Source organism: Jaculus jaculus, chromosome 8 (genome assembly GCF_020740685.1).
Source record: "Jaculus jaculus isolate mJacJac1 chromosome 8, mJacJac1.mat.Y.cur, whole genome shotgun sequence".
Taxonomy (NCBI): domain Eukaryota; kingdom Metazoa; phylum Chordata; class Mammalia; order Rodentia; family Dipodidae; genus Jaculus; species Jaculus jaculus.
In genome coordinates, this window is record NC_059109.1 from 2,683,011 (window position 1) to 2,706,695 (window position 23,685).

Genomic DNA, 23,685 nt, shown 5'->3' on the forward strand with positions numbered 1-23,685 from the left:
ATGTCTGAGCCTCCAATGCTTTGCTCCTCTTTCTTATTATTTATTTACCTATTTATGAGAGAGAGAGGCAGATAGAGAGAATGGGCATGCCAGGGCCTCTAGCCACTGCAAACGAACTCCAGGCAACTTCGCAGGCAAGTGCCTTAACCACTAAGCCATCTCTCCAGCCCATCTTTTACTTTTTTTTTTTTTTTTTTAAATTGAGACTCTGGTTGCTAGAATCACCAAGACATGTCTAGGATCATCTGGTTTTTGTTGTTTCTCTTTCTTTTCTGCCATGGTCTATTTCTGACTGTTTCTGGGTCTGCACAGAAGAGGAATGAGGGTGGAGGGTTTCTTCAAGGCTTCTAGTTTCTCTCCCATCTCCCATGACCTTCCCCTGGGGAGGCTGGGCTTCCTTTTGCAAGTCTGTGTCAGTTTGTGATGGATTCTGGAGGACTTTTAAAGTCTGCAGTCTAGAGCTACTGATGAGGCCGGGCTCTGAGTGCGTAAGATGGGAGGGCATCCCTGACTGTCGTTCCGAACCTCCCGTGTGCCAGGGCCCGGCTGATGCAGAGCTTTAAGGAGTCCCACTCCCATGAGTCCTTGCTGAGTCCGAGCAGTGCTGCTGAGGCCTTGGAGCTCAACTTGGATGAAGATTCCATTATCAAGCCAGTGCACAGCTCCATCTTGGGCCAGGAGTTCTGTTTTGAGGTACTGATCTTGTGGGCCGAGGAGGGCAGGAGGACGGGCAGAGAGGCTGAGAAGAAGTGGCACAGGTGGAAATGTCAAGGAAACTAACCTCTGGGACCACGGAGGGAGTCTCCATTGCTGAGCCCCATCCTTCACTCCATATCCCTCTCCAGGTAACAACGTCATCTGGAACAAAATGTTTTGCCTGTCGGTCTGCAGCTGAAAGGGACAAATGGATTGAGAATCTACAGCGGGCAGTAAAACCCAACAAGGTACTAGGGAGTGAGGGGACTTAGACACATGTTCAAGGCAAAGATGAGCCACTAGGGAGGCTGGGGTGGCTAATAAAGGAGGGAGGCTTGGAAGGGGGAAGGGACACAGGGCAGGGAACCTGGACAAGCAGTAATGACCCCATCATTCAAAATTCTTCATTTCTTCCCATACTGCTTTCCCTTACTTCATGATCACCTTTGCTGCATGAAAACCATCATCGACCAGGAGGGCTGTCAGGGCCTGGGAAGTCCTCTACTCCAGTTCCTCTATAGGCAGGAAGGCCTCACAGACACTTGACAGGTGGTCACCCATGCCCCCACTTGCAGTGTTTTTCAGGACACAAAATTCAGTCATATCTCTGCACTTTTGCTTTCTCTGTACAGAATCTGTGCAAATGGGGTTGGACTAGGTGCTCCCTGTGGTCCCATAGCACAGATTCGACAAGTCTGTGTCTTTGTGAGATTTCTGCTTCCCAGAAGAAATTCTCCCTTCTGTCAGTTTGCCTCTGTATTACAGTTTCTTGCAAGCTAAAATACTGTTATTCTTTTGGGTCTCCATGTCTGTCTTTCTTTTTCTTTCTTTTCTCTCTCTTTCTTTCTTTCTTCTTTTGGTTTCTTGAGGAAGGGTTTCACTCTAGCCCAGGAATTCACTATGTAGTCTCAGGGTGGCCTTGAACTCATGGTGATCCTCCTACCTCTGCCTCCTGAGTGCTAGGATTAAAGGCGTGCGCCACCACACCCTGCCTGGCCCCATGTCTTTCTTAAAGAATTCCACCTAAGTTGCTGGACATGATCTAACCCACACAGAGTCCTGCCACATTCCTTTCAGCACATTTCCACGTTACCTGACCCTCACCAGGAGATTGTGTCCTCATACTTATGCCAAGCCTCACTTGTCCTGTTGTTATTTTGAATACAATATTTATCCTATTGCCTCTGCAAGACTTTTCCATTCTTCTCTGCAAAGTCCTCATCATTTGTGGCTGGGGATTTTTTTTTCTTTCCTTTTATTGAGGTTGGGTCTCACTCTAGCTCAGGATGTCCTCAGACTTACAGTGATCCTCCTACCTCTGCCTCCCCTGTTTTTTTGTTTGGTGGTCCTCCAGCTTTTTCCTAGTACTAATCCTATTGTCTAGTGTATGAGTCGCCCTTCTGGTAGTTTCTCAGGACTGCTATAAAAATGAAAAATCACCACCAACTATAACGACCACCTAAATCAATAGGAATCTATTCACTCACAGCTCAGGAGGCCAGAAGTCCAAAGTCCAGGTGTCAGAAGGGCCATGTTCCCTCTGAAGCTCCAAGATCAGTCCTTCTCAAGGTGATCCAGGCTTCCTGCTGCGTTTGTCTAGTTCCTGCATTCATCTTTACATCCTTCCTTGTGTGCATCTCCCAGTCTCCCTCTCCACATAAAAGAGACACTAATCACTGAATTAGAAGTCCACACTAACCAGTATGCCCTCACTGGAATTTTACTATCTCTACCAGGAGCCTGTTGACAGGTTCTGGAGAGACAAGAGTTGGAGGGATGCTGCTGGGTGTGGTGGCACATGCAGTCCCTGCACTCGGGAGGCACAGGGAGGGTGGGCACATCTGCAAGTTTGAAGTCACCTGGGACTACATGATAAGACTGCTTTAAAAACAAGTGGGGGGCATTGCTCAACCCAGCGTACCTCCCAGCTTTACAGCGGCTTCCTCACTCCACCTTCTCACTGTCCCTTTCCCCTTTCTCCACCCTAACCACCTCTCTGTGCCAGGACAACAGCCGCCGGGTGGACAACGTGCTCAAGTTGTGGATCATAGAGGCCCGGGAGCTGCCCCCCAAGAAGCGATACTACTGTGAGCTCTGCCTGGATGACATGCTGTATGCACGGACCACCTCCAAGCCCCGCTCAGCTTCGGGGGACACTGTCTTCTGGGGCGAACACTTCGAGTTTAACAACCTGCCGGCTGTCCGGGCCCTGCGGCTGCATCTGTACCGTGACTCAGACAAAAAGCGCAAGAAGGACAAGGCGGGCTATGTTGGCCTGGTGACTGTACCGGTGGCCACCCTGGCTGGGCGCCACTTCACAGAGCAGTGGTACCCTGTGACCCTGCCAACAGGCAGTGGGGGCTCTGGGGGCATGGGTTCAGGAGGGGGAGGAGGCTCGGGGGGTGGCTCAGGGGGCAAGGGCAAAGGAGGTTGCCCGGCTGTGCGGCTGAAAGCGCGTTACCAGACAATGAGCATTTTACCCATGGAGCTGTATAAAGAGTTTGCAGAGTACGTCACCAACCATTACCGGATGCTGTGTGCGGTACTAGAGCCCGCCCTGAACGTAAAGGGCAAAGAAGAGGTTGCCAGTGCACTGGTTCACATCCTACAGAGTACTGGCAAGGCCAAGGTGAGTGTGTGCTCTAAGGGAAAGGTGGCTTAGGAATGGGCACTGGCTTAGGGGTCAGTGAGGAAAGGGAGACTCATGAGGTTGGGTTCTACAGACTGACCCTTGCATTTTCCTGGGCCCCAGGATTTTCTTTCAGACATGGCCATGTCAGAAGTAGATCGGTTCATGGAGCGGGAGCACCTAATATTCCGCGAGAACACACTCGCTACTAAAGCCATAGAAGAGTACATGAGGCTGATTGGTCAGAAGTACCTCAAGGACGCCATTGGTACGGCCTGCTGCAAGCCTTTCCTCATACCCAGAGCCACCCATCCTTAGACCTGGCTACGCCAGAGCCCACTTCACCCTTTCCTCAGAGTCCCAGGACTGCAGCCTCCAACCATCTGATTCTGCCATTCTTCCAACCCAGGGAGCCCCTTATCCTTGCCCTTGGAAAGTCTGACCACTCCCTCTTGTGCCTCCCTCCCCCAGGGGAATTCATCCGTGCTCTGTATGAATCTGAGGAGAATTGCGAGGTGGACCCCATCAAGTGCACGGCGTCCAGTCTGGCAGAGCACCAGGCCAACCTGCGGATGTGCTGTGAGTTGGCCCTGTGCAAGGTGGTCAACTCCCATTGGTGAGACTGGGAACGCTGGGCCGGGGGGCCAGGGTTGGGCAGTTGTGTGTTCATCTGTTCATCCATCTGTCCATCCTCAAAGAGGACTGTGCAAAGTATTTTTTGGGTACTGTAGAGCAGAGGTGAATGGGGCCTGGTCCCTGACCTCAGAGGATCCCCACCAGGATGAGTGGACAAATGAGCTGTACAAAAGCCACAGGGCCATTGTAGGAAGTGTTCAGTGGTGAGGGAGGCACACCACCAAGTCAGAAAAGGCCCAGCTGTGACTGAGATGAGCAAGGACGTGGAGCCCAAGGCTTGGGAGACTGGCTGGGAGCTAGTGTTTGCACAGTGGGCGAGGGGCATTTCTCACAGATGGGGACAGTGAGCACAGAGGTGAGGAGGCCAGGATCTGGGGCAGGTCTAGTGGAGCACATGGCTCATAGTGGGAGGGGGACGGAGAGGTATGCTTAGGGGGCTTAGAGATTGGGAAGGCCTCGGGTTAGAGGAGTCTGTATTTATCAGTAGATAACCATGCTGGCAACAGGAAACAGTCTGATGGAGATTGAGGTAGCACAGTGGGGCATAGGGAGAGCGTGGACAGAATAGGGAGAGAGAACTCCAGGCTGCTGGGGACAACAGGGAATGAAGGGGTCAGATCTTGAGTCAGGATGGTGTCGGGAAACAGAAGGGGTGCCCTGGGGACCCTGTGAGGGGGGGTCAGGAGGAGCCATGAGCTGCTAGGGAAGGAGGGGCCTGTCTGTAAGGATTCAGGATGACTCAAGAGGCCATGAGGCTGGTGACTAGGAGACGGTGGCCTCATTGACAGAACCGGGAAATCAGGAGGAGGAGCAGAGAGGTGTGGGGGCGATGGTGAGCTCTGTCTTACGCTGAGTTTAAGATGTCAGTGGGACATGGAAGTGGCACTGGGAGGCGGGGAGAGTGAGCTCTGAGCCATTCCAGGGACTGGGGATCATGCCTAGGGCACGTCCATCCCCATTTCCCTGGAATCCAGAAGAGTTGGGGGGTCCGAGCTCCCTGTACCTCAAGTGACCCTCCATCTCTCTCCCATCTCTGTCCCTCCCTGGTGTCTGTTTTCTTCTCCTCCTCTCCTTGTCTCTCTCGCACACCCCTCTGTTTCTCTCCCATGTGTCTCTCTCCCCTTACCCTCTCTCCATTTCTCTCTCCAGAATCTGTTCGCTCGGCCATAGCCCTCTTCTTTCAGCAGCCTCCTGTCTTCCTCCTGCTGTCCCTCCCTCCCTGTCTCTTTTGCCTCTGTCTCCACACCCTCACCTCCTACCACCCCCCTCAGCATGTTCCCCAGAAGCTGAGGGTCTCTGGGGCTCAGTCCCGGTCTCTCTCTTTCTCTCTCTCTCTCTCTGTCTCCCCACCCCTTCCCCCCAGCGTGTTCCCGAGGGAGCTGAAGGAGGTGTTTGCGTCTTGGCGGCTGCGCTGCGCAGAGCGGGGCCGGGAGGACATCGCCGACAGGCTGATCAGCGCCTCACTCTTCCTGCGCTTCCTCTGCCCAGCCATCATGTCACCCAGTCTGTTCGGGCTCATGCAGGAGTACCCGGATGAGCAGACCTCTCGAACCCTCACCCTCATCGCCAAGGTCATCCAGAATCTGGCCAACTTTTCCAAGTGAGGGAAGCTCCCGGCAGCGTGGGGCAGGGCTGTGGTGGGCAGAAAGGGTCGCCTGGGTTGCCAGAGACTCTGAAATGGGGCCATGAGTCTTTTGTATGTGGACTCCTTGGCCAGGTTTACCTCAAAGGAGGACTTTCTGGGCTTCATGAACGAGTTTCTGGAGCTGGAGTGGGGTTCCATGCAGCAGTTCCTGTATGAGATCTCCAACCTGGACACACTGACCAACAGCAGCAGCTTTGAGGGCTACATTGACCTGGGCCGCGAGCTCTCCACACTCCACGCCCTGCTCTGGGAGGTGCTGCCGCAGCTCAGCAAGGTCAGCAGATAGCCCCTGTGTCCCGCCTCAGTGCTGCTAGAGGTGCCTACCCTGAGAAGCCACCACCCACCCCCGTGCAGACTTTTGTTCCCTCCGGTTTCCAAAGACATTACCATTGACGTCCCACTTCACACCCTCTGTGCTTCCCCTGAGGCCCTTTGGACCTGGGCACTTAGCCCCCAAGATAACAGCTTTGCCTTTCCAGGAAGCCCTCTTGAAGCTGGGCCCACTACCCCGGCTCCTCAATGACATCAGCACAGCCCTGAGAAATCCCAACATCCAAAGGCAGCCGAGCCGCCAGAGTGAGCGGCCCCGGCCTCAGCCTGTGGTGCTGCGGGGACCATCGGCCGAGATGCAGGGCTACATGATGCGAGACCTCAACAGGTGAGCACCCTGTCACGCCCACCCTATGTCCTTGGAGCCTGAGCTCGCTCTCCTCTGTAGTATTTCTCACTGGACCCCACATGCATTTCTGTGGGCCTGGAAAGAAAGGAAGTTCTCAGGGGACAATAATGGTAAGGGTCAGTACAGGACAGTAGGAGGCTGAGAGGGAGTGAGAAATGCATAACTCCATAGGGTGCTAAGGCTTTTGGCTCCCTGCTTAGTTTGAAGCTGGGGGGATTGTGCTGCAGCACTGACTGACCTTATCCCTCTGCCCTCCCGTGCTTGGCATCAGGCTGAGGTTCATTCATGTATCAAGATAATCAGGGGTCTCTGAACGGGTTGGCAAATAAATTCTCCCCATGATCCAGCATTCAGAGAGGCGGCAGCTGGAGGCTGATTGGGCCCGAGTCTGCCCAGGAGCCCTGCGTCCTGTGTGATGGGCAGGCGTGGGCCCGAGTCTGCCCAGGAGCCCTGCGTCCTGTGTGATGGGCAGGCGTGGGCCCGAGTCTGCCCAGGAGCCCTGCGTCCTGTGTGATGGGCAGGCCTGGGCCTCAGCTGCCGCCCTTCATTTGGTGATCAGCCTGCTGTCCCCACCTGTGTCTCCGCCATGATACCATGCCCATCCCACCATTCCCTCTGCTCCTTCCATCTGTCCACACTTCTCTCCTTCTCTCTGTGCTCGCCCCTCCGCATCTCTCTCCAGCTCCATCGACCTTCAGTCCTTCATGGCTCGAGGCCTCAACAGGTGAGGGGCTCTCCCCTCCCCACCCTCTCTCCTGCTCCACTGACCTTTGCCCTCCTCCACTCCTTTCCAACTGCACCTCATCTCCTCCATGCCTGCCCAGACTGGCCCTCACCCTCCTCCTGCTGCCCTCCCCTTTTCTCCAGACCGATCCTTTTCCCTGAGGGACTTTGTCCTTTCCCCTTCCCCTCCCATCTTCCCTGCCTGCCTCTCAAGGGGTACCACCACTGGCTGTCAGCCCTCCCCTGTGGGCCCCACTTTTCACTGCAGGCTCCGCTGCCAGGCATCCTGCTCTTACCTTCTGCCCGTGCCCCTTCCCTCCCAACAGCTCTATGGACATGGCTCGCCTCCCCTCCCCAACCAAGGAGAAGCCACCCCCACCCCCACCCGGCGGGGGTAAAGACCTGTTCTACGTGAGCCGGCCCCCGCTGGCCCGGTCCTCTCCAGCATACTGCACGAGCAGCTCAGACATCACGGAGCCAGAGCAGAAGATGCTGAGCGTCAACAAGAGCGTGTCCATGCTGGACCTGCAGGGCGATGGGCCTGGTGGCCGCCTCAACAGTAGTAGTGTTTCCAACCTGGCAGCTGTTGGGGACCTGTTGCACTCAAGCCAGGCCTCACTGACAGCGGCCTTGGGGCTGCGGCCTGCACCTGCTGGGCGCCTCTCCCAAGGGAGTGGATCGTCCATCACGGCAGCTGGCATGCGCCTCAGCCAGATGGGTGTCACCACGGATGGTGTGCCTGCCCAGCAACTGCGCATCCCGCTCTCCTTCCAAAACCCTCTCTTCCACATGGCTGCAGATGGACCAGGACCCCCAGGGGGCCATGGAGGGGGCAGTGGCCATGGCCCATCTTCTTCCCATCACCACCACCACCACCATCACCACCACCGAGGTGGAGAGCCCCCAGGAGACACTTTTGCCCCATTCCATGGCTATAGCAAGAGTGAAGACCTCTCCTCAGGGGTCCCCAAACCCCCTGCTGCCTCCATCCTTCACAGCCACAGCTATAGTGATGAGTTTGGACCCTCTGGCACTGACTTCACCCGTCGGCAGCTCTCACTCCAGGACAACCTGCAGCACATGCTGTCCCCTCCCCAGATTACCATTGGTCCCCAGAGGCCAGCTCCCTCAGGGCCCGGGGGTGGGAGCGGTGGGGGCAGTGGTGGGAGTGGCGGGGGCCAGCCGCCTCCCTTGCAGAGGGGCAAGTCTCAGCAGCTGACAGTGAGCGCTGCCCAGAAACCCCGACCGTCCAGCGGGAACCTACTGCAGTCTCCAGAGCCGAGTTACGGCCCCGCACGTCCACGGCAACAGAGCCTCAGCAAAGAGGGCAGCATTGGGGGCAGCGGGGGCAGCGGTGGCGGAGGGGGTGGGGGGCTCAAGCCCTCCATCACCAAACAGGTAGGTGAGGGTGGGGTGGGTAAAGGGAGGGAAGAAGGAAATGGGGCAGAGGGGTGAGGTGGAACAGGGCAGTCTGCAGTTAGTGTTTTCTCAGTCCTTAGCTCATTAAGCAGATGTGTAGTCCCAGCACTCAGGAGGCTGAGGAGGGATGATTACAAGTTTGAGGACAGCCTGGACTACATAGCAAGACCCTGCCTCAAAACTGCCACCACCGTGTGTGCAGGGTCTGCAGTGCCGTGCAGGACTGCAGATCACCAGTGAGCAAGACAGAAACGCCTGTCCTCGGCCCTCTTGTTCACAGGGAGACATGCTCACTCACTCCCCTAGTATTCAAAAGGGGTCAGGGCTAGAGCACGGAGACACGCCTGTGTTCTCCCTTTAAATGCCCCTCCCTTCCCACCTTTCTGCTCTGCTTGTCCCCACCTTGCTTGTCCCAGCACTCTCAGACGCCATCCACGTTGAACCCCACGATGCCAGCCTCAGAACGGACCGTGGCCTGGGTGTCCAACATGCCTCACCTGTCAGCTGACATCGAGAGTGCCCACATCGAGCGGGAAGAGTACAAGCTCAAGGAATACTCAAAATCGATGGACGAGAGCCGGCTAGACAGGGTACGCCGGCCCCGCCCTGAGCCCTGGCTCCTCCTCACCCCCAGGGAAGCTCTATATTGCACCCAAAAGAAATGTGCAGGCTCAGACAGTCCCTGTGAAAAGACGAACACTGATAACCCTTTTCAAGTCCACTAGGGGAGACCAGACTCAATCAGTCTGTTTAAATTTTTCTCATCTCTATTTTGTGGGTTTCATACACTGTAGATTGAGGACAAACCTTTTATTTAGGCCAAGAAAGAGGGTGGCTGCGGGATTAGGGTGCACGCAGAGAACATGACCCAAGCCAGGCCTGGTTGCCCAGGACCGTCATCCCACCTCCTGGGAAGCTGAGGCTAGAGGATGGGAAGTTCAAGGCCAGGCTGGGCTAAAGAGTGATTTCAAGGCCAGCCTGAGAAAGTTGGTGAGATAAAAGGTTTCAAGATAAAAGGTTAAAAAGAGGGCTGGGGGTATAGTGCAACGTAGAACATTTACCTGGCTTGCATGAGGTGATGGAGACAGACAAACGCATACGCCACACACAGTCCCAAGTGCAGACTGAAGAGAGGTTTCGTGGAGAAGTGGTACACTGGTGTCACGTATGGGCTTGGACAACAACTTCCATGAGACTTAAGCCCCAACACCACAGGTAGCCACTACAGGCAGTCAGCTCCTGTCTCCAGCACATCTAGCATCTAGCGTGGCACTGGTTCTGTGTGTGCCCTCTTTACAGGGTAAAGGCTTCTTAGGTTGTCTTCCTTGTCCCACGCATCAGATAAAGAGCCCTTGCTGGGAAGGCTGCTGGCGGCACTGTACGGCAGAGCCTTCTGTAGCGGTGGAAGCGTGCTGGAGGGGGCACTGCTCGGCGTGGGGGCTGCACGTGGCTAATGGCCAACGTGTTGGACAATGTTGCCTTTGCAACTCAGGAACTAAAATTTTAGAGCAATTTAACTTTTTTTTTCTGTCTCTCTCTTATTTTCCCTCCAAGGTAGGGTCTCGCTCTAGCTCAGGCTGACCTGGAATTCACTATGTAGAGTCTCAGGCCAGCCTCAAACTCATGACTATCCTCCTATTTCTGCCTCCTGAATGCTGGGAAAAAAGGCATGCACTACCATGCCTGGCCCTATTTAACTTTTATTTATTTATTTATTTGAGAGTGACAGGCCGAGAGAGAAAGAGGCAGAGAGAGAAAGAGAGAAAATAGGCACACCAGGGCCTCCAGCCACGGCAAACAAACTCCAGACGCATGCGCCCCCTTGTGCTTACATGGGTTCTGGGGAATCGAGCCTTGAACCAGGGTCCTTATACTTCACAGGCAAGCACTTAACTGCTAAGCCATTTCTCTAGCCCTCTATTTAACTTTTAAATATTTATTTATTTATTTAATTTATTTTGAGAGGCGGGGATCGGGGGAGAGAATGAATGGATGTGCCAGGGCTTCCAGCTACTACAAAAGAACTCCAGATGCATGCGCCACCTGTGCATTTGGCTTACGTGGGTCTTGGGGAATTGAAGCAAGGTCCTTTGGCTTTGCAGGCAAGTGTCTTAACTGCTAAATCATCTCTCCAGCCCCACTATTTAACTCTTAATGTATTTATTAAAATCTTTTTTTTGAGGTAGGGTCTCATTCTAGCCCAGGCTGACTCTGGAATTCACTATGTAGTCTTAGGGTAGCCTTGAACTCACTGCAATCCTCCTTCTGCCTCCCAAGTGCTGGGATTAAAGGTGTGTGCCACACACTCAGCTTTAAACATTTTTTTCTTTGTGGGTGTGTGGTCATGTGTGCCACCACACCTGGCATATTTATTTATTTATTTATTTATTTTGGTTTTCTAAGGTAGGGTCTCACTCTAGCTCAGGCTGACCTGGAATTCACTATGTATTCTCAGGGTGGCCTCGAACTCTTGGTGTTCCTCCTACCTCTGCCTCCCGAGTGCTGGGATTAAAGGTGTGCACCACCAAGCCTGGCTGCATATTTAATTTTTTTTTTTTTTTTGAGGTAGGGTCTCACTCTGGCTCAGGCTGACCTGGAATCCACTATGTAGTCTCAGGGTGGCCTCGAATTCACAGTGATCCTCCTACCTCTGCCTCCCGAGTGCTGGGATTAAAGGCGTGTGCCACCACGCCCGGCTCCATATTTAATTTTTTAATAACTACGTGAAAGGGTGAGACTGGAGCTCAGTAGTGAGGCCCCAGGTTTGATCACCAATACTGCAGAAATAAACATAAGGAAAATCAGCTACATGAGCTAGTGGCTATTCTGTTAGGCAACGTTGCTCTCAACGCAGAGACGGTAGGGCAAATACAAGGACTTCTGGGCTGGGCGTGATGCACACCTTTAATCCAGCACTTGGGAGACAGAAGTAAAAGGATCCCTGTGAGTTCGAGGCCACCCTGAGACTACATAGTGAATTCTAGGTCAGCATAGGCTAGAGTGAGACCCTACCTTGAAAATGCTAAAAAGAAAGAAAGAAAGAAATAATAATGACTTCTGAGCTCTTCTGGCTCTCAAATCTCAGAATCCTAACAGGAGCATTCCTAGATTCTCAGCATGGGATCCCTTGAAGACCTCCTATCCTCGAGACAGAGCTAAGAAGGGAGTCCCACGCAGGACAGCACCTGCTCACCCTCAGTGTCTTTTCTTCCTGTGTACTTTCCCCAAGTGCCAATCTTGGCTTGGGATTGAAGAGTCATTTTATCTTTAATTTCTAGATGTACTTAGAGAAGGTGTGTTTAGGAACCTTTCTAGGTTGCTCTGAGTCCCTGTAGGTCCCAATGCACGTGTGAGGGCATGGGCACACCCCTCAGGGTGCGGGACTGTGACCCTGCTCCAGCCTCAGCCCATAGCCGAGTTCTGTCACAAGCAGCTGAGCATGGTCAGTGGGCAGGGGAAGGGCTGGGGCTCCGCTCATGCTATGGCTGGGAAGACAGGAATGGGAGCTGGCTGCTGGAACCAGGGCAGGACGCCCCTCACAGTGCGGGGTCGTGTGCCCGGCGGGCAGGTGAAGGAGTACGAGGAAGAGATACATTCGCTGAAGGAGCGGCTACACATGTCCAACCGGAAGTTGGAGGAGTATGAGCGGAGGCTGCTGTCCCAGGAGGAGCAGACCAGCAAAATTCTGATGCAGTACCAAGCCCGCCTGGAGCAGAGCGAGAAGAGGCTGCGGCAGCAGCAGGTGGAAAAGGATTCGCAGATCAAGAGCATCATTGGCAGGTGAGGGGCGGCCTGGGATGGGGCAGAAGGGAAGCTGAGGCTAAAGGGAGCAAAGTGAACCACTCCTCCAGCCCCTGCCCAGCTCAGGAGAGCCCACCCATCACACTCCCTGCCACCAGACTGGGAGAAACCTCCTGCCTAAGCTTAGTGCTAACTGAGTCTTGATTGAGCCCTGACATCACTTCCTGTGGAGTAACTTTTGAAGTTCTGAGAAAATGTACCAGTACCTGTCCCACCATTGCTGCCTGCACACAGCTGAGACCAGGGCTCCCCACTGTTTCTTTTCAACCCAGCCTATAAGGTTTGCCCCAAAGCTAATTAGAAATCCTTAGCCAGTAGAGTCCTGAGCACCCCCATTTTGGGCAGGGCTCCCTGCTCAGCTTAGAAAGGGGCTTCATGAGAAAGGGTCTTCAAGTCTGTCATGTCTCTAGCTGCTCCAAAGGATCTGTCCATCAACAAGAGGTCAGTTCTCTTGAGAGCCTGAGTAGTGGATTGCCAGCTCCACTCCAACCAGAGCAAGCTCTCCTTTGCTCTGTTTTAAGTGTTTTTTTTTTGTTGTTGTTTTTGTTTTTTTTCCCCGAGGTAGGGTCTCACTGTAGTCCAGGCTGACCTGGAATTCACTATGTAGTCTCAGGGTGGCCTTGAACTCACAGTGATCCTCCCCCCCTCTGCCTCCGAGTGCTGGGATTAATGGTGTGTGCCACCACACCCAGCTATGTGTGTTTTTGAGTAAGATTTAATTAGGAAAGGGCTCTTTGTCTGAAATATATTTTGAAACAACTGACCTGACAACCTTAATGAGAAGTAATCTTTGCCTAAGGCAGGAGGTGCAGGGAATAATGGCTTCAGAGACTGGTCCTGGACCAGGGTGACCCAGGGGCTATCACTAGAGGGGGCTTAGTGGTCTTAGATGCCAGGTCTTAGCCACAGAGGGCATAGGGGAGGGCACTAATGTTCTGGGAAGAGAGCTGGGCTGGGAGCATCTGGATGGTCTGTCTCTGAGGGACCTGTGTCTAATCTTCAGAGGCAAGGCTGGATGGTTCATGCCTAGTACTCAGGAGGCTGAGATAGGAGGGTGGCCTTCAGTTTGAGGCCAGCTTGGACTACACAGTGATTTCCAGGCTTACTTTGTGAGACCTTGTCTCAGCAAACCAAAAGAAAAGAAAAGAAATTTATCCTCCAAAGAGAGATGTGAGGAGTCCTGAGAGGAAGGTGGACAGCAGAACCCTGAGTGACAGGACACCTTTCTGGGTTACGACAATGGAGGAATTGTGTGAGGAGAGGATGCCCAAGGCCTTCCCAGAGCTGCAGGGCTCCCCGGGGCAGGAGTGCGCTGGCAGGCTCCAAGTCCGTGCCCGCCACTAACCCCACTGAAGCTCGTCCCTTCAGGCTGATGCTGGTGGAGGAGGAGCTGCGCCGGGACCACCCCGCCATGGCTGAGCCGCTGCCTGAACCCAAGAAGAGGCTGCTCGACGCTCAGGTGGAAATTACAATGTCATTTATCTTCTCCGTGTCCCATCCCCATCCATCCCACGGTCCTTCGTGCACTCACGGCATCAGCCACCCTGGCCCCGTCGCCATCTGTCTCCTGTGGCCCTCCGTTCGCCTACTGGCTGCTCCCTCCTCGCAGCCCCAGGTGACCCATCGGCATCCCATCGTCTGTGCCTCCGTCACTCCCGGCAGTGTCAGTCCTCCCCTGAGCCTTCCTGCCCTCTCCCCCTACTCCGGTCTGCACCTCAGGATCTTCCCCAGAGGCTCCCCCAGGTGCCACCATGTCCTGGAGCCAAGCCCCTGCCTCTGGTGGCTCTCTCCAGCTCCAGTCAGGGCCGTCAGCTTCTTCTCAGCTCTTCTTGGGTCAGAAAGGCTGAAGTTCCTTGTTGGAAGAGTGGACACAGGGCAGTTTGAGCTGTGGTTTCCCCAGTGTTTGGTGGCCTGGAGACATGGGCTTCTCCTGGTTCCCCCTTTGACACCTTGGCTGGTCCTACATAGCTTCCTACTCCCAACTCTTCAGATCCTGAAGGCCCCTCCCTGCTCTTACTTTCGGCCCAGCCTGCCTCTGTCTACGCCTCCGGTCTCTTCCCAAGCTGCTCTCCAGCTCCCTGCGGCCACTCCTTTGCTCACAGCTGGCTTCAGGCCCTACTGCACCCTCACCCTACCACCCCCCCCAATTCAGCTCTTTCCTACCCATAGTCCTCCTCCCTCTGCTCTGACCAGCAGGCCTCCCTGCCACCACCACTGAGGCTCCTGACCCCATGACCCCACTCTCTCCCCCTGCAGCTCCTCATCAGGTAACTCTCCTGTTCCGCTTTGACCACGGGCGGAGGACACTGGGGGAGGTGACTCCGGACCACTGCAGGTTGGTCATGAAGCCCACCCCCTCTAATTCTCTGCAGCCTCTCCCCTCTCACCATACCCAGAGAATTTCCACAGACCCCACCCTCCTGACACCTCCTGCACAGCCCCTCCCAAGGCACCCCAGAGCCCCCCGTGACCTCCCTCCCATGTCTTAGCAGCACCGAGCTCTACCCTAGACAGACCAGCACATTCACAGTACCCGCTCCCTCCCAGACTCCTCCTGACACCTCCCTCCTCTTCCTTACCTGCCCAGTGTATGTCTGTCACCCCCCATTTCACCAGAGCGTCCTCGGGGTTGGGACACTGAGGTGGGCTGAATGGGGTGGAGGGACTGGCGGGTGGGTGGTCCTGGCTAGAGGGGCTGTGCTGACTGCAGCAGGTAGGTTGGGGTTTCTTTTTCTTTCCTAACCCTGGTTCTCGAACCCTTTTCCTTCCTGTGCCTTTCCTCTTTTGTTCTTTTCTTCCTTCTTTGTACCCATGAGGTAGAAGGCATCTGGGGCTCAGCCCCCAGTGGGCAGGAGTTGGGAGTGGACACTTAATTAAGGGGGAATCCAAGCAGCCTGACAAAGAGAAGAACAAGAAAGGAGTCTCTGGTGGACGTTAGGCCTGGACTCCCCCTGGCCTGGGTGTTAGAAGTGAGGAGAAACATCTTCCAGATCACATCAAGGATTCAGTAGCCGTCCTGACTCCCAGGCAGAGATGCAGGGGACAGCACGTCAAGTAACCACTCTTCTTCTAAGCTCTCACTCCTAGCAGCTGATGGCACTCACTGCCCTTTCCTGCCGTTAGTGGCCTTGCTGGACAGATAATCCAACCCAGAAAAGTCAGTAAATGGGAAGGTGTCAGCCATAGGCATAATTTCGGTGGGACTGATCTGCAGTGGGCAGTGGTTCTTTCACAGTGTAATTTTAACTCTGCTAAAGTAGTGATCTGAAAACAGATGCTAAAAGGCACCAGGGGACCTCACCATTTAAAGGACTCCTGCAGTGAATTCTTTTGTAAAATGAATAATGGCACCCTAATTTATCTACTTTCTAAATTTGGGTCCATGAGGGCGTAAGGGGCATGCCCATGTGCCTTCATGAACAGACAGGCTGAAGGGAGGCACTCTTGAGGGTTCCTTCCCCTGCCCTCCAGCCCTGAGTACTCAGGGTACCCTGCTGCATACACGTAATCTCCTCCCTCACTGACTGGCAATATGAGAATACCCAGACAGCTAAGACAGCAGCTTTGCCTAAGACTGGTTTGGGTAGCCTTTTAAGAACTGAGCCCTTGATACTGGGATGAAGAGGGTAGCTGGTGTGGGAGCCTTCAATTGTGTCCACTGAAGATAGGCTCAGAAGTTGCTACATGCTGCCTTAAGTGCCCTGTGGCCCAGGAAACAATTTGGATATTTGTGTCCTCCCCCCCCCCCCCACTCCACTGAGGTAGGGTCTAGCTCTGTGTTCTTTGTGTTTGTTTTGTTTTCAGGATTTTTTTTTGCAGGGGGGTGGTAGGGTTTCACTCTAGCCCAGGCTGACCTGGAATTCACTATGTAGTCTCAGGGTGGCTTTGAACTCACAGCGATCCTCCTACCTGTCCCTCCTGAGTACTGAGATTAAAGCTGTGTGCCACCACGCCCAGCTTGGCGTTCTATATATTTGTTCTAAATGGTTATAGATCCCTCTGCAGCCTGGCTAATAATATGACAATCTTGAGCTCAATTTTATTTTATTTAAGAGAGCAAGAGAAAGAGAAAGAGGCAAACAGAGAAAGAGAATGGGTGCACCAGGGCCTCCAGCCACTGCAAACAAACTCCAGATGCGTGTGCTACTTTGTGCATCTGGCTTACTTGGGTCCTGGGGAATTGAACGGAGGTCCTTTGGCTTTGCAGGCAAACGCCTTAACCACTAAGCAATCTTGCCAGCCCTTGAGCTCAATTTTTAAAAGTCAAATAAGTAGCTAGACGTGTGCAGGGACTCTGGTGGCCCCTCCAGCAGAGGTCAGGCTGAGGGCAAGAAGCAGGAGTTGGTCCAGGAACCATAGGAGGTTCTGACAATGGGACCAGGATGGCAGTAGGGGCTGTCACCTCGAACTGGGAACCCAGGAGGAGGAGGGGCCGAAAGGAAGGAGGGGTGGAGAGGAGTGCAGTTAGTTTCAGCTTCCAGGGAATGATGCAGAGCTTGGGGCACACCAGGTCTCTCCAGAAGCTCCAGCTATTTCTGCCATCCTGACAGGAGCCCTTCCACATTGCCCTTGCCCTCATCACGTCCCTGAATCCCCTTCCTTTCCCCCCAGTACAGTTAAACCTCTAATTTGGAATGTTATATTTGAGAAGATGGCCACTCTGAATAAGTGACAAAACTGAATGACAGTGTCTGTTTAATGAAATGCTTGTCTTCAAAACATATACAGTAAGTAGAACCTGGTGAACAAGGCTTCTGTTCAGGCCCTCAGGGAGCCTTAATGAACAGATCAGACTGAAAAGTGTTTGCTGGTATAGGTTAAATATCCCTTCCCACAGACACATTTCTACCCCTAATTTGCTTAGCACACCCTTTCTTCACAGATAAAGTAAAACCTAAGCCCCAGTTTTGTTCAAATTATGAAAAACAAAACAAAACTTCCAAATCCACAGGGGTTTGGATTAATGAGGTTTTGCTGTACTGCCTCCTCTGGTCCCTCAACACAAAGCTCCTACCTGTGACTGGGGGTGGGCCAGAGGGGGTTCCATGAGGAACAGGGGCCTGGAGAGGGGCCGGGCGCAGAGGTGAACCTGGGGGGGGGAGGGTTAGGTTGGAAGCCAGAGCTGTGCTTCTGAACTGGCTTCCTGGTGGGACTCTGGGTTGAAGGTCTGAAAACTTCTGTTAGTTGGGTGAGTTCTCTCCTTGACCCGAGAGGACCCTGCAGGTGAGAGATAAAGCGGGAGGTTGGGGTGGGGACTGTCCTGGGAGGAGAGGGTGGACATGGTTATGGAGTGGGCTGGCTGTGGGGGCTGGCATCCAGGCCCCCACGAAGCGTCTCAATAAGTCCGCGCTCTCCTCTTTGGTGTCTTGCAGGAGAGGCAGCTTCCCCCCTTGGGTCCAACAAACCCGCGTGTGACGCTGGCCCCACCTTGGAACGGCCTGGCCCCCCCAGCCCCACCCCCCCCACCCCGGCTGCAGATCACGGAGAACGGCGAGTTCCGAAACACCGCAGACCACTAGCCACCCAGCATCACAGACCTCCTGTCCCATGCACCCTATCCCGGAACATCAACCACCAGGACTGGAAGTCACCGTCACCGAGGGACAGCGGGATTGCCTCCCTGAATGCCTCCTTGGGGCACCCATCTGCCACCCCCACTGCACCATTTCCAGGAGGGAGAACAGGGACCTTTAGCTGCCCTCTTTTCCTTCCTGTTGGGGTGCTGCCCCCTGACCCCCAGGAACACCACCTAACCCACACAGACCCCTTCACTCTGGGGTGCTATCCCCATCCTCTGCCTCATAGTTCCCCTGAGCACTGGGGGACATACCCTCACCCCCACCCTGGGGGTGTGGCGCCTCCAAACTTTCAACTTCAGGGTGATTTTTTAGCAGTAACCAGAGCTGACAATCTAACTCCCCTCCACCGCCCCATTTTGGCTTCCCCTGCCCCCCTTGTTATGGGGAGGGGACCCCGAGTGAGGGGGCCCTATTACCCCTTGATTTCTCAGGAGCGTCTGGGGGGGCTCAGCACGCACAAACTCCTTCTCCTCCCACCACTCTTAAATTTATTCCCTCCCCACCCAGAACCCAGATGGGGTGGAGGGGGCCACCGGGGCAGGGAGGGGGCGGCAAGGGGGGAATGGGAGTTGCCTCCCCTTCTTCCCACACCTGATCTGCTCTCGGCTGGTCCCAGAGCGGGGTGAGGGGGCTTGTGCCCCCCCCTGCCCCAGTGTGTTGGGTGGGGTGGAACTGAGGTTGGGTGAGGGGTTAGGGTTTAGGAGGGCATGTGTGCTGGCTTGCTGAGGGCAGACCAGCTGATCTGCCCGACCCTGACACAGCCCTCCTGCCCCTCCCTCTCTAGGTCTCTACTCCCAGGGGGAGGGGGGAAACTTACTCTAGGAAAAGCCATGTCTCTCTCCCCCAGGGTGGGGGGACCTGTGTTGGAGGAGGGGTGTTGCGGGGGGCCCCCCCGCTTCCATGACTCTGTTCCCTGGAGGTAGGACAGGGCTGGGCTTCCCTTTCATCCTCCCCCACCCAGTCTCCCTCCCTCCCGCCAGCTCCACAATTTTTCGGTGTTTCTCTGTATATAGCTCTCTGGCGGGATGGGGGAGGTAGGATGGATGGGGTTTAGGATGGGTAGGCCATGGGAGGGCAGGAGCCCCCCCTTGGCAGCCCCTCTTCCCTGACTGCTGTCCCCTAACAGCCTTGCCCCTCCTCATCCATTCTTGCGTTTGGTATTGAGAATCTTCCCAAACTCCACCTTTTTTTCTTTTGTACGGACAGCCTTCCTTCAGTTCCATTCCCCTACTCACATTCACCCAGCCGGGGCCAAATTTATACTTATATAAAAGTTGTAAATATGTGAAATTTTATCCCCGTGCCCTTTCCTCTGCTTTCCCCACTTCAGGCCCTATCCTTGGACTCCCCCCTTCTTTGGCTGTTGTAATTATCTGGGGTTTGTACTGTACATATCTGGGGTGTATGTGTGGGGGCTGGGGGGCGACCCCTCTGTACAGAGCTTCCTGGCCCCCTCCCCTTCCCCCCCACCACCTTGAGTAGGGAGATGCTCTTCCTACCAGTTTTATTTTGTTTTCTCGTTCTCCCTCCGTCCCACCCCCCCAGCCTTTCGGACCCCGACCACTACCCCTTTTTCTCCCAGCCCCATTTCCTTTTTTTCTGGAGTGTGTGGTGAAACAGAAATCATGTTTAATAAACGGAGATTGTTCTTTTATCGCTGGGCTGACTGTCTTAGCCTGGGGTCTCCAGAAGAGCCTGGGAGCAAAGCCATACACCCCAGCACCATGCAGTCTTCCCTCACAATCACCCTCCCTCCTGGCGGGATCTGCTCCGGGCATGGCAGGCTCCGACCCCGACCCCGATGAGGCTCTTCCCCTTCCCCACCGCCTAGTCCGACCAGCGGTCTCCAAGGATATACAGCTTTTCTGGGGGGAAAAAAAAGTCCTAGTGTAAGGTTTAATTGTTGATGCCTTTGTCCGAAATGCAGGAGAGAACCTGGTCCCTTGACAAACGTGGGTTCCAGACCCACCGCTTGCCAGCCAGGTCACCCCCGCAAACACGGGGCGGCCACACCTACCTCGCAGGGCGGCGGGACTAGATCTGGGGGTCAGGGCCCGGCCCTCGGTGGCTGTCACGTGAATCTCGCCCCTCCACACCACGGGCTGCGGCGGCTCGCACCCCGAGAACGCGGGGACCCCGGCGCCGCCCCAACACCACCACCACCACCCGGTGGGGGCTCCAGGGGCCACGGCCGGCCCCGCCCCTCTGGCCCTGCAGCCAATGAGGTCGAAGCTTTCAGGTCTTCGCTCTCCGATTGGCTGCAGGTCTGGCCCCGCCCTACGCGCGGCGCGGCGGCGTCGGGCGGCGCGGGCACGGCTTCCGGCCGGGGAGGTGCCGCGCTGCCGTGTGTGGCGGAGGGAGGGCGGCGGGACGCGGGCCTTCCCGCTCGGCGCGGCGCGGTGGACGGCGGGAGTCGGGCTCGGGCTGGAGGAGGCGCGTCCTCCTCTGCGGGGCCCACGATGGAGAACCCGGTTGGTGTCGGGTCGGTTCCCCTGGAGGGCGGGACTGGTCTGCGCGAACCGCGGGTGATTGCCGAGCTCCCACCTGTCGTGGGCGGCGTCCCGGGATCTCGAGCTGCCGTGACCCTCGGGCTCTTTCCCTCCACAGCCTGCCTCGCGCGTCGAGGGCGTCCCGACTCCCACCCCTGGCCGACCGCCGCCGGGCCTCGCAGCTTCCGAGGCGGCCGCACGCACGGTCCAGATAGAGTTTCCCCAGCACAGCTCGTCGCTGCTGGAAACCCTGAACCGCCACCGGCTGGAGGGGAAGTTCTGCGATGTGTCCCTCCTGGTGCAGGGCCGCGAGCTCAGGGCGCACAAAGCCGTGTTGGCCGCCGCCTCCCCTTACTTCCACGACAAGCTGCTTTTGGGGGACACGCCCCGACTCACTCTGCCCAGTGTCATTGAAGCCGACGCCTTCGAGGGGCTGCTGCAGCTCATCTATTCCGGACGCCTCCTCCTGCCGCTGGACGCCCTGCCTGCCCATCTCCTCGTAGCCAGTGGCCTTCAGATGTGGCAGGTCGTAGATCAGTGCTCAGCGATTCTTAGGGAACTAGAAACGTCAGGCGGTGGCATCTCCGCCCGTCGAGGAGGCTCCTGCCACTCGTTGCCCGCCGCTTCTCCGGCAGGCCGCTGCGTCCGCTCCTCCGCTGGCCAGAAACCCGCGCAGTCCTTCGCCTCTGCAGAGAGTTGCGCATCTCCTGGGAGCCCCGGTGGAGGTGAGGGCAGTGAAGTGGGAGAAGTGCTGCAAATTCAGGTGAAGGAGGAGGAGGAGGAGGAAGAGGAGGAGGAAGAGGAGGAGGAGGACCGCTGGGCAGCAGCCTCACACTCTCAGGTTCCTCGGCCTCAGAGAGTATCGTGCGAGCTTCCCCGTGCTCATGGATCCTATCAGGTGCCCAAACCTGCTCCTTCTCACAGGCTTGCAGAGGGTGAGAGTCCAGCCCTTGAGCCCTCTGCCCCTTCTACAGTGCCCCCCCAGATCACCCCCGTTAAGCGGGACTCCTTACAGTTCAAGGGAGAAATGTCCGGAGGTGGCATTCCATCTGGAGGAGCAAAGGAGGAGACCAGAGCACTTCCTGGAGGAGACGTCGAAGGCAATGGGGAGCTGAGGTTCCTACTGTCCTCCGGAGCAGGGGCGACCTCTGGAGGAGGAGGTCCGTCTTGGAAGCCCGTGGATCTCCATGGGAATGAAATCTTGTCGGGGGGTGGAGGGCCTGGAGGAGCGGGGCAGGCTGTGCATGGGCCCGTCAAGCTAGGGGGGGCACCGCCTGCCGATGGGAAACGCTTTGGCTGCTTGTGTGGAAAGCGGTTTGCGGTAAAGCCCAAACGAGACCGGCACATCATGCTGACCTTCAGTCTTCGCCCTTTTGGGTGTGGCATCTGTAACAAGCGCTTCAAGCTGAAGCACCATCTCACGGAGCACATGAAGACCCATGCCGGCGCCCTCCATGATTGTCCCTACTGTGGCCGTCAGTTCCGGGTCCACGCTTGTTATCTTCGCCACCGCGATCTGTGCAAGGGCCAGGGCTGGTCCACTGCACACTGGACTTACAAGTGACTGCTAAGGCAGTCAGCTGACCTCTGGGACAAGATAACCACTGCTACTGTTGTTACCAGCCCTTCATCGTCCCAGTCCTGGCTCTCGGAACCATGCCGAGACAGTAGGAGACAGTACCTGTGTTCTGGATCCTTTGAGCCGATGAGCCTCACCCTGGTAGATTTGGAAGACCAGCTTCCAAAGTTTTTTAACGGCCTTGTGGGAAAGTGGCTTACAGGCCGTACTTAAATGGATCACTCACCCACTGCAGGTCCTTTTGTATTGACATCCATGAGGAAACCAGGTTTCAAATTAGAAAATGAGTGAGAGATTAATCAAAGTGATGTAATGATAGCTTATTTAGTCTCCTTGAGGAGTTAAGGGAGCTGTGCTCACACTAGGACGATGATGTGCCTCTCAGATACTCAAGCTAAGCTTGATAAGGCCTGCAATCTAAGTAAGCTCTCCTCTCCCTCCCTCATTTCTGGAATGATTTGAGCAGCATTCTGTTTATATATTTGTTCCTTTCTAGAAGGTTGTTTGTCTTTTCTCCAGTAGACTCCTTCCCCTAAAGGGAGGCAGGGTCTCACTCTAGCCTAGGCAAGCCTTGAATTAACAGTGATCCTTCTACCTCAGCCTCCCAAGTGCTGGGACTAAAGGTGTAGGCCACTTGACACAGCACCCTATTCACCCCCCCCCCCGCCCCCCGTAGGATCTTACTCTAGCCCAAGCTTACCTGGAACTCACTATGTAGCTCCAGGCTGGCTTCCAACTTAGAGCGATCCTCCTACATCTGCCTCTTAAGTGCTGGGATTAAAGGTGTGTGTCACCATCCCTGGCTCCAACGCCTTTTTTAAAAAATAATTTTTATTGTTTTATGTGAATGTGAGAATTGGCACACCAGGGCTTCTAGCCATTGTAATTGAACTCCTGATGCATGTGCCCATGTGTCACCTTGTGCGTCTGGCTTTTGTGGGTCCTGGAGAGTTGAACCTGGGTCCTTGGGCTTCTCAGGCAAGCACCTTAACTGCTAAGCCATCTCTCCAGCCCCAACACTTTTTATATTTAAAAAAATATATATATATATATACATGTATATGTTATTTATTTGAGAGAGAGAGAGGGAGTGTATAAGTTTGCCAGGGCTTCTTGCCACTGAAAATGAACTTCAGGTGTAGGAATTGAACCCAGGCTTTCAGGCTCTGCAAGCAAGCACCTTTAACCACTGAGCAATCTCTTCAGCTCCCAACACCCTTTTAAGAATGTTATAGTTGAGTATTCCGTGTGTCGTATTCCTTGTGTCGTAGAGCCCTCTTCAGTAGAGGATAGTCCCTCAACAGCCTGTGCCTCTTCTGTCTTTGGTGTATGCTCACAGTGACAAATGTGACCAGTGAACTCAAGTGATAGCAGATGACTTAAAATGCTCTCAAAGTAGCAGCACTGTTCTCTGAGCAAGGTCCCTAGTTAGAGGGACTTGGGTTTGAGGTCACCTGTGTGGAAGTCTAGAGTAGGTGCCCAGTGGGCTCACACTGTCTCCCTTCCCACCCCACCCACTCTCGATAGAGACAGCTCTGTTCAGAGGTGCAGGAAGATTAATAGTTCTTCCGTTTCTTATCTAATAAACCCTAACCTGACAACGGGCTGAGCCGAGTAACTTGTGTGGAAGAGGTGTAAGCAGAGCTGCCGAGATGAGTGGGTTCCTTTGCAGCAGGCTACGTTGCTGGGAGAGAAATGGGATGGTCCTACTGATGCTTAATGGACAGAGCACGCTGTCCTGGACTTGGACTGCTGCTGAATAACGTCAGGTAAGTCCCTACACCTTTCAGAGTCAGAACTGTGTTAGGAC

The 23,685-nt window shown here is 55.0% G+C and overlaps 2 protein-coding genes and 1 long non-coding RNA gene across 26 annotated transcripts in view; 2 read left to right on the top strand and 1 right to left on the bottom strand.

Annotated features, from left to right (window-relative positions):
- Positions 1 to 19,461, top strand: part of Syngap1 (synaptic Ras GTPase activating protein 1) — a 33,812-nt gene extending 14,351 nt beyond the window's left edge. For 11 of the 24 annotated variants that reach the window (XM_045157636.1, XM_045157637.1, XM_045157638.1 and 8 more), the window contains 14 exons: positions 540 to 693; positions 846 to 944; positions 2,702 to 3,325; positions 3,449 to 3,593; positions 3,797 to 3,941; positions 5,325 to 5,561; positions 5,679 to 5,880; positions 6,086 to 6,264; positions 6,968 to 7,009; positions 7,335 to 8,406; positions 8,844 to 9,017; positions 11,996 to 12,207; positions 13,597 to 13,690; positions 17,601 to 19,461. In XM_045157636.1, the coding sequence (XP_045013571.1) occupies positions 540 to 693; positions 846 to 944; positions 2,702 to 3,325; positions 3,449 to 3,593; positions 3,797 to 3,941; positions 5,325 to 5,561; positions 5,679 to 5,880; positions 6,086 to 6,264; positions 6,968 to 7,009; positions 7,335 to 8,406; positions 8,844 to 9,017; positions 11,996 to 12,207; positions 13,597 to 13,690; positions 17,601 to 17,747 (3,526 nt within the window). In that variant the 3' untranslated portion in view covers positions 17,748 to 19,461. Of the gene's footprint in view, positions 1 to 539; positions 694 to 845; positions 945 to 2,701; positions 3,326 to 3,448; positions 3,594 to 3,796; positions 3,942 to 5,324; positions 5,562 to 5,678; positions 5,881 to 6,085; positions 6,265 to 6,967; positions 7,010 to 7,334; positions 8,407 to 8,843; positions 9,018 to 11,995; positions 12,208 to 13,583; positions 13,691 to 14,484; positions 14,564 to 16,839; positions 16,956 to 17,600 lie in introns of all 24 variants that reach the window. The other 13 variants (XM_004649574.3, XM_045157631.1, XR_006638599.1 and 10 more) reach the window with 12 other exon arrangements.
- Positions 16,894 to 19,984, bottom strand: LOC123462967. The gene is made up of 2 exons (XR_006638601.1): positions 19,825 to 19,984; positions 16,894 to 17,445 (listed from the first exon to the last, which is right to left on the bottom strand). It is a non-coding gene; the product is annotated as an uncharacterized LOC123462967 (long non-coding RNA).
- Positions 19,985 to 20,408: 424 nt separating this feature from the next.
- Positions 20,409 to 22,370, top strand: Zbtb9 (zinc finger and BTB domain containing 9; the record flags this gene model as incomplete). The annotated part of the gene is made up of 1 exon (XM_004649788.2): positions 20,409 to 22,370. A coding segment is annotated over one exon (1,452 nt), but the record flags the coding sequence as incomplete, so codon positions are not given.
- Between the last annotated feature and the right edge of the window lie 1,315 nt (positions 22,371 to 23,685).